At 45.0% G+C, this 9,269-nt stretch overlaps 1 protein-coding gene across 3 annotated transcripts; it reads right to left on the reverse strand.

Moving 5' to 3' along the window:
- Positions 1-1,480: 1,480 nt before the first annotated feature.
- ANKRD66 (ankyrin repeat domain 66) lies at positions 1,481-9,262 on the reverse strand. Of its 3 annotated transcripts, none has more exons than XM_033055462.2 (4): positions 9,134-9,262; positions 7,611-7,853; positions 6,059-6,287; positions 1,481-1,903 (listed from the first exon to the last, which is right to left on the reverse strand). In XM_033055462.2, exons 2-4 carry the CDS (start codon positions 7,747-7,749, stop codon positions 1,723-1,725), a joined length of 549 nt encoding a protein of 182 aa, XP_032911353.1. In that variant the 5' UTR covers positions 7,750-7,853; positions 9,134-9,262; the 3' UTR covers positions 1,481-1,722. The 3 variants fall into 3 exon arrangements, with proteins under 3 accessions (XP_032911353.1, XP_032911351.1, XP_032911354.1); XM_033055460.1 differs by lacking the exon at positions 9,134-9,262 and adding an exon at positions 7,973-8,021; XM_033055463.1 differs by lacking the exon at positions 9,134-9,262 and adding an exon at positions 7,973-8,015 and having other exon boundaries at positions 7,611-7,771.
- Positions 9,263-9,269: the final 7 nt, after the last annotated feature.

Consider the following 9,269-nt stretch of genomic DNA (forward strand, 5'->3'; position numbering starts at 1 on the left):
CTGCGGAGTAGCCCCGACCCGGCTCCCCCACGGCCATATATTGTCTGCTCTGGAGTACAAGCCGTGCTTCTGGGTTGGGACCAAAAATTTAGCCAAAGGGTGCGGCTTATAATCGTGAAATTACTGTAATTTTCTGCAGGTCAAGTCTCTTTTATCCTTGACAGCAACTGGTGGGTGATTTCACTGCTTTTATCTCAATCCATCAGCTTTTCCATCCTATTTTCCACCCTTTGTTTATGCGCGACAGTGAAGGAATAGCTGGGTGGAGGTCTGGCTGCTCCCTAAGGTCAAGCCACCACAGCAGGTGGTGAAACATGAAGTAGTTCCAGCATGAACACAGCACAACCTGAACTGGTCACTTCTGTCACCAGCTCACGCCCAGAGGCAGAGCTTCAGCATCTCTTCTGGACACAACTCCCCAGGGAAAGGCTTTGAAAGCAAAGGAACAACCACAGCTCCCTTCTTCCCCTGCTGATGCTCATGATCTTCATCCTTGAACCTGACAGTCACGACCGCTTTGACATGGAACCCCTGGGAGATCCATCTTATTCCATCCATCCAGTGCAACATCATCCCTTACATCCTCACATGCCACAAGACTCAGCAGGCACAAGCCAGCACCTTGCATGTGCTACCACACAAAACACCAGAGCCCCAGCAAAGCACACTGCACATCCCTTCTTGCATTGCTCTCAAGTCCCTGACAATGTGACACCCAGCTCAGCGTCACTGCCCTGTGCACCAGCCTCACTCAGCTGGCACTGCAGGGGACAGGGTGTCCATCAGTACAGCCCCACTGCCCAGCCCATGGGGACAGATGCAGGATGTGCCTGGTTTGGGGAAGGTGACACATGAGAGATGTCAGAAGTCAATGGGAATGGCTGCCCAGTGCTGCCACGTTATGGCAAACTGCTCTGGGTCACATTCCATATTTTATGACTGAGAAGTGAAAGTGTTAAAAATGTTTTTGCCATAGAAGATGTTGATGAGAAGAAGCATAGCTCAGGACTGGTTGCACAACATTCCTATTTGCAGAGACCTAAAATTGGCTGGGGGCAATGCTAAAAAACAGGCAGCACTCCAATATTCTTGACAGTCACAGTTGTCTGAAAGGAGCAAGGAGGGAGCCCTTTTTCTCTTTTACTGAGCCAGGAATGGAAGGTTCACACTGTTGGACCCATGTGCCCAGTGAAAGCTCTACATTATCTTCTCATGTCCATCCAGAAGAAGCAACTATATCCCACGTCCAAGAAAAGAGACTGGCATCACCAGAGGCTGCAAGTCCATGTAGAGCCTCCTTGACAGAAGCAAAGAAGGAAAGGCCCACAGACGTCAGAAGAGGAAGCAGAACCACAGTTCAAGATGCTTTTTGTGAATCAGGTAGGATCAAGACTATTTTTTTCCCTGACCTAGGTAATTACCGTGAATATGGGTAATTGCTGCCATCACAGTACACTTTAAACATTGCAGTGATTTAGAGTATTGGTATATTTAAACATATTCTTCAGTTGTTTTTATTTTTAATTTGAGATCAGATAAATAGAAACACGGAGAGAGGTGGAATAACTTCTAGCTCTTAAGGAAATTGTTTACAGTGTATCTCTAGGATGCAGTTTTGTAGCTATCTTCTTCTTCCATTCACACCAACATCACACTGCAAATCCACCTGAGGTCTGCCAGTGCCTTTGCAAGCACTCGGAGACACCAAACAGACAGGGCACACTACTGCTTCCCCTTTTCTTTCCTGTTTTTCTTTTGAATAGAGGCTGTGCACTTCTCCCAAAAACATGGTGGATTTTTCCGAAGATCTTCTTTCTTGAGTTCCCAGTCTTCATCTCTCTGGTCTAAAGGGATTTTTCTCAGTGCAGCTTTCCTGCGGTAGTTCCTACTCTCCACCTCTGCTCTGGGAGAGAAACCAAGAGTGAGCACAGGACACACACATCTCTGTTCACAGGGGCCTTTCTACAGGGTCAGAGGATTTGTCTTTCTCTGGCCAAAGCCCTGCTGCCACCAAGACTTGAGAAAACTCCGCAGTGTGTCCAGCGTGGTGCAGCCCCAACCTCCCCTCACAGGGACCCCCCTGGGCCCCAGCACTGCCTGGATCCAGACATGGACATTCCAGGTGTAAATCTTGCCCAAGAGAAGGCAAACTCCTCTTCCTGCAGGACTCTGATTTTGTAGGCACTTAGAATTTGGGAATCTCTGTCAGAAACACTATTCAATATCAGGAGAAATCTTTTTTTTTTTTTCTGTAATAGAGCATTTCTGTCACGTAAGAGCAATGCTGTTCCAGCCGAGAGCACAGAGAAAAGCCAGCAGTTCCATGTTGATGGATCTCATCACATAGGCTTTCTATATCATAGAATCACAGAATGGTTTGGGTTGGAAGGGACCCTAGACATCATCTCATTCCATACCTCCCTGCCATGGACAGAGACACCTTCCCCTACACCAGGCTGCTCAAAGCCCCACCCAGCTTGGCTTTGAACACTTCCAGGGATGGTGCAGCCACAGCTTGTCTGGGCAATCTATGCCAGGGCCTCACCATCCTCACAGTCAAGAATTTATTCCTAATATATCTAATCCTACCTACCTAAGCTGTTACCCCTTGTTCATGCCCTTGTCCAAAATCCCTCTCCAGCTCTCTTCTAGGCTCTCCACAGAGCCTATGTTTGAAAGTGGTGGTTGATGCCCCATGGCTGCTGGTGTTAAAGAGGCATTTGGAAAATGCCCTTCATAAGATGCTTTAACTTCTGGTCAGTCCTGAAGTGGTCAGGCCATAGGACAAGTAGTAGGTCACTTCAACTGAACTATTGTATTGTCTTCTACTAAGTATCTGCTACCAGGGGCAAGAAATGTCTTTCTATAGACTTTTGAATATAAACATAGATATTTATCTATTTATTTATTTATACATGAGTATTTATATTCCCTGGTCTTAGCAGGACTCTTTGGTATAGTTTCAAGAGCTGGCACTTTGCAGAGAGGTTGGCAGCAGACAAGGGCTGAGGGTCCCTGTGCCATTCTTGGCAGCTCTCATAGCATCCAGAGTAAAGCCCCTCTCATGCAAACCAAATCTGATGTAAAATATGCATTTGCTATTCAGAAGCAGCTGTTTTGAAAGCAGCTGTTTCCTAACTTTTGCATGTTCATGCAAACCTCAATGAGTGGTACTGATACTTGGCAGCAGAATATTCCTAATATTTGCGTGTCATTAATATTTCCATGTTGATACATGTAATATTTCCATGTGGATGCAGTCTTCAGCACAATGCAGTGGTCCAGCCCAGGTAGGCAGGTAGTTCACACAGCTGGTAACACCTGGGCAAACAGCACGTAAGGGTCATGGTGGTGCTACAGGGGGCTGAATTTGGATTCAGGAAGGATTTGGATGCTCATAGGCCTGTGTAGATATGCACATCAGCCCTGCATTTGGTACAGACCCTCAGATGGTTTTAAAAATTGCCTTTTCTTTCTTTTTGCATGACACACAAATATCCAAAGCTGACAGGGATGCTGTGTAACAAAATGTTCCTCATATTTATATCCCACACACACCACTGAGTGGAGGGCAGAGCTGCTCTGTGCTGTGCAGCATTTTGGGCAAGCACACTCTTAATTCTCTGTCTGGTAGAAAGCACACACAGTACTGCCCTGTTCCCTTTGGCACTGCCTGACCCTGGACATCACCTCTGGAACATCTGAAGGAGCAAATGGCAATCAAAATGACACTACAAATGACAACCTTTCCTCTTAGTTCACTCCAAGTTTGCTGATGTGAGGCCAGTGTGTGAGGGTGAAGGCATCCATTGTGGTCATAAATTATAGTGGTTGGACTTAAAAAGTATTCCTGAGTCTCAGTGATAAACTCTTGGCTGCCCACAGGTTGGGGGTACGGCCATGAAATGCTCACACAGGCTTTGTGTGTCTTACAAAATGTTCTAGGCTGGGCGTTTGAAGCTTCTTCCTAGTTATTAGATCTCCCAGCCGTGCTGAGCCATACAGCTGTGGGGTGTCAGGCCAGCATGTGGTTCTGAAAGACAAGTTTTCCACCTTAAATCAGTCATTCACCTCAGACAGCCCTTCATCAGCTGACCTGAGTCACCATAGTCTGTTGCTAAGGTGTCTCAGACCAGGATGTCACTAATTCTGTCAATCAACCCACCAATCATTCTCCCAGGTGCCTCTGCCTGCCATGGGCATTGCACTTTGGCATCATTCAGGAACTTCCCCTACCCCTGCTGTCAGCTCACTCCCATGACTCTGGAGCACATCCAAGGGCACAGCAAATGCTACAGACTAGGCAGGAGTTACTGGTGAGATTAGTGCAAAAAGGACAGCATTGAAGAGGCAAGTAATTGCTATAAATTATTCATCCAGGGGCAGAAGTCTGCAGACTTTCACCTTCTAGATAAGATAATATTTACCTGTTCTGCTACAGAAACTAAGTATGCCAAGAGCTGTATAGAGAGCAGTATAAAGAGAATCTCCACCAGAAGACAGTGCTCCATTCTCAAAGGTCTGGCAGACCTGAGCTTTTACTACTTTAGTCAAAAACTAGTTTGCAAAGCTTCATTATCAGTTGCTGGTTGCCTAAATGCCTTTAAACTGAAGGTCTGAGGGTAAGAAGGGCTGATACATCTGTGTGGAAGGAAAGTGGTAAATAGTGAGGGATTAAGTATGTCAGCTCCAAAACCAGAAACACTTTAGCTCTAAGATGGCCTGGATGGCCCATTCTGGCAGTGTTCAGCTCCATCACATTGGATGGGGCTTTGAGCAACCCAGTCTAGTGGAAGGGATCCCTGTCCATGGCAAGGGGTTGGAATGAGATCCCTTCCAGCCATTCTATGATTCTGTGTTGGGTGGGCGGGTAAAATGCAAAACTATGTGCAGCTTCCATAACAGCCAGAGCTTGGAAACCAAAGTTTGTGGCTCCCCTGTACAGGGGGATTTTGCAGAGTTTGGTTGTCTTTTCCCATGGAAGGACTTTCATGCTGTGTGAACATAAGAGGTGGGCATGGGGCATTTCAGCAGGAGCCAACAAACTGTAGAAGTACAGCAAAAGGACAGCAATACCTACAGAAGGATTTATATGGATTAACAAAAAGTGGCATTTGTAAGGTACTGGCCTCCTCAGATATTTGCCTGTCACCGTGCCCGATTTTGAACTTGGCAGCTTGTGTGCTGCACTGGCAAGCTGGAGACTTTGAGTTGGATAAATGCCTATTAAAAAAAAAAAATGGGATATGCATGGTACAAAAGCAGTCTTGAGAATGTGGAAGTGGTAAAAGGGATGCCAGTGAAGGATGATGGTGGGACTCTGGTGATCTGTCCCACTGCTTTAGAGAGAGGCAGAATGGGACACAGCTCAAAACTCTGCAGTAAAGCATCCTGATCTCGGGAAACACCTTTGCAAGGATAAAAATAGCCGTAAGCCAATAGCTGAAAAACAGAAATGGCAATAGGGAACCATTAAAAAGCATATTTCTTATGGCATGTACTGCCACAGAGCTAACACTAAGCAATTAAAGACAACAAGGATTTCCCCAAAATTTGGAAGTAATACATAACCATCCTATTAAGTGGTCTAATTTTCAATGATTATGTAAAAAATAGGGTTGCTTTTTTTCTTTACTATAAGAAAAGCCAAATGATATACATATAAATATATGTATACACACACAAGTGCTGAGGGCTGCTCCTAAACAACTCAACCTGTTTATTTGCTATTCACCCCTGTAAGGGGTTAACACTTGTCAGCTGTTGCTTTCATTTCTGTTTCTCAATAACGGCTCTGCAACACCCTTACAAAAACAATGATGTCATGAAGTGGTAACGATTTTGAAAACATACCAAGGGAAACCGCAGGAGGCAGGGGAATAAAGGAATGTCTTCTCACGGTTTCCCCGTGTTTGCTCATCCACTACAGCTTGTGCGTCAGGGCTTTAGCAGGCTTTGGGTGGGAAGATAAGTAACACACTGTGTTTGTTCTAGTCCTCTGCGGAACAGCGAGGTTAATTCTACGGGAGTCGCAGCGGGACCTACCACCACTACTCACTTTTCCAAGAACTTGGAGCACTCCTGGTGTCCGTAGATCTCCGCGAGCCTCCGTGGAGTGTCTCCGAAGAGGTCGGCGGCATCCATAGCAGCGTGCAGGGAGTGCAGGGTCCGGAGCACCCGCAGCTTGCCCGCCTCGGCAGCGAAGTGAGCGGCGGTCCAGCCCACACGGCTCCGCAGGCAGGGCCGGGCACCGTGATCCACCAGGAGCCTGACCAGGTCCGAGCGCCCTGGCAACGCGCAGCAACACCAGCAGAGAACAAGCTTTAAAATTTATACCTTCGGATGCAGCAGGCGGTCACACACAGCTGGTCATAATTCCATCAGTCACGGATTTCACCCACCTGACTATGGTTTATCATATAAATGATACTGAATAGGAAATGCTGGTTATTTTCTGCCAAACTAGACTGTTTCCAGAAGACACTTACAACAAAAACAACAACCAAACCAAAAAGCTTTCGAATTTCTGAACAGCACATTTCAATTAGTCATTGATCAATTGGCTATTTCATTGCTTCGTTTTGGTTTTTAGTTCAATTGCAAAATAAAATTTAGACATTGAGAATGGGAAAACGTGTGAACAGCTTTACTAAAACTAAGGTTTTTGGATAGCAGGTAGAGAAATTACTTATTTTTCATTCACCTTCAAATTTTTCCAAACAGTGGAATTGCTTAAAGAAGCAAAAAAAAAGTTATTTCTATACCAGTTCACACTGCCTTGACTGAGCTAGACTATTTCAAATCACATCTAGGCTCTGTCAGCTTCTCACCATCATTTTTGTTAAGTAGTTCAGTCCCCTTTGCTGATGTTCAAATGCCTAATAATCATCAGGACAAAAGAAAAACATGGTCTTAAGTGTAAAACAGGAAATCATACACTTGATTTCTGAGCAAAGACAGATGCAATGATATGAGATCCCAACAAACACTGTAGCATAGAGGAGTAGAGGTCCAGTTTCCCATTTTACACTGTGTACAATTGTACATTATATATTGTTGCATCATCTCTTTTTTTGGGGGCTGCAAAGGGATATTTAACTTTACCAGACACTTCTGAAGGTGAAGGACCAATGGGAGCTGCAAACAGCTCTGGTCCTGCATTGTTCATTCAAGCAGCTGGGATATAAAGGGAGAACAAAGTAAAACACAGTTTTTATTTTGTTCTATTTGGTTTGATAAATACCTGCTGTAAATAAAATGGATTTGACTTCCTGCTCTTTCCCACAGCTGTACATGAGAAATAAACTCCTGGAGTCGTCTCTTAGAAAAGTAAGGGTGAAAAGCAACCATTCCCTATGTGCACATCATGTAAATTGTAAATTGTTGTGTGATGGAAGAAAAAAGCAAAAAATCATTTCAACAGCAGTCCCAAGAACTATTTTGTAGGTAAAGTTCCCATTTAAATGGATATTTAACCTTTTTTTGCTCATTAGGGACAAAATTACCAGATACAAGCTGAGATTTTGCCAGCCTAGATAAAATTTCAGGTGATCAGCATCACCTTTTATGATGTCTATTCACAGAGGTAACAGAGCTGGAGGTGCCCTTACCTTTGGCAGCAGCCCAGTGCAGGGGGGTCCTGTCATGCCAGTCAGCATCCTTCTGGTTTGGGTCACAGTGCCCAGCCTTCAAAATCTTTTCCACCAGGTCATAGTCGCCCACAGCCACAGCTTCATGGAGCTCTGTCATGCTGAACTCTTCAGGAAGGAGCCTGGTAACAGGGGGATGGTTGTTTAGTGGGTGTTCACTGATGTATCAGCTCCTCTCAGCAGCTTAAATAGGTCAAGCAGCACCTGGATTTAAAATGAGACAGGTACTGTGAGAAACCAAGATTTGCCCAAAATAAGGAAAAAGGAATTACAAGAGCAAAAAAAAATAATTATAATTAATTTTCAAACCAGTGATCACATACTGATGGTGACTTTTGATCTGTAGACAGAGAAATCTGCAGCAAAGAACAGTCCTTTATATAAATGACTTGTAACTAAAGCCACACTGAACATTTGCCATGGGTTTGTTGTGCTCACTAGCCATGGGAACTGGCTCCTCCCTTGCCACTGCTGCAGGTCTCTTACTGGTAGCATTTTATTGCAATGACAGAAATATCTATGCAAGCATCCTCTGATGCTCTTTGGTGAAAATCATAAAAAGGGATAATAATAATAATTAAGCTTATAAGAAAACAGATGATAGGGCAAGGAGGAATGGTCTGAATTTAAGATTCACAGCCTGTTTCACACCCAGGTGGTTGGACTGTGTAGATAAGATCCAAAAGAAAGACCCATACTTGTCCTAGTGAGTTTGACTCCTGCACATCTGGGAAAATCTGAATATATTAACAAGAAAATTAAATTTTGGAGCTCCTAGTGGGCCAAAGAGGTATCATGGGATCTCTGTTACTCTAACCACCTGCCTACTGCTTCCTCCTCCTCCTGTCTCTCACTAATCTTGAAGAACCTGTTCCTTTAGATTAAAAAGAGATCTTCTCATCTGTTTCCCAACACCATTCAACAGCATCAAATCTATCCTGAAAATGTCAAACTTTAATGCATCCAGCCCATCACTGAAATGAGGGTTGGACAAAAGTACAGGGATAAAAAAATCTTGGAGCTTTTCATACAACTTTCTTATTCTCATCCACCTTCAGCTCATTCACCCAGAGGGAAGGGAAGCTGCTGATCCCACGCAGGAGCTCAGCAGCTCTCCAAGGGGACATTCACAGGGACAACTTCATCAGCAAATAATGCCAAGCCAAATTCTACCTCCCCTCCTCCCCTGCTGCCTCCCTTTGCTAGCCTTGAAGCCCACAGGGGCATTTCACAGCTGTTGATCTCTCACAAAATTAATATTTTATTACCGGTGCTTTTTTCCATGTGAATTCCCTGAATTCAGCATTACTGAGAAGGCAAACGTGAAGGGAGTGAGCGCAGATCTGCCCCACAAGTAGGGACCTGTGCTAAATCCACTTTCAGCCACCCTAGATGTTGTACACAACAGTGAGATCCGCCTCCCTAGACTGTGGTTATCCCCTTCTCACAAGGACAGAGGAACATTTGTATTTTTACAGCACAACCTTGAGCCAAAGCGCCTTCCCCGCTGCTCGCCACAGGGCATTGCGGCTCCTCCACGGGGTGTCGCAACCCATCCGGGGGAATTTTCTCGTGGGGTTCCGGCTGCCGGACCCAGCCCCAGCCCGGAGATCCAGAATT

Source organism: Catharus ustulatus, chromosome 3 (genome assembly GCF_009819885.2).
Source record: "Catharus ustulatus isolate bCatUst1 chromosome 3, bCatUst1.pri.v2, whole genome shotgun sequence".
NCBI classification, from domain to species: domain Eukaryota; kingdom Metazoa; phylum Chordata; class Aves; order Passeriformes; family Turdidae; genus Catharus; species Catharus ustulatus.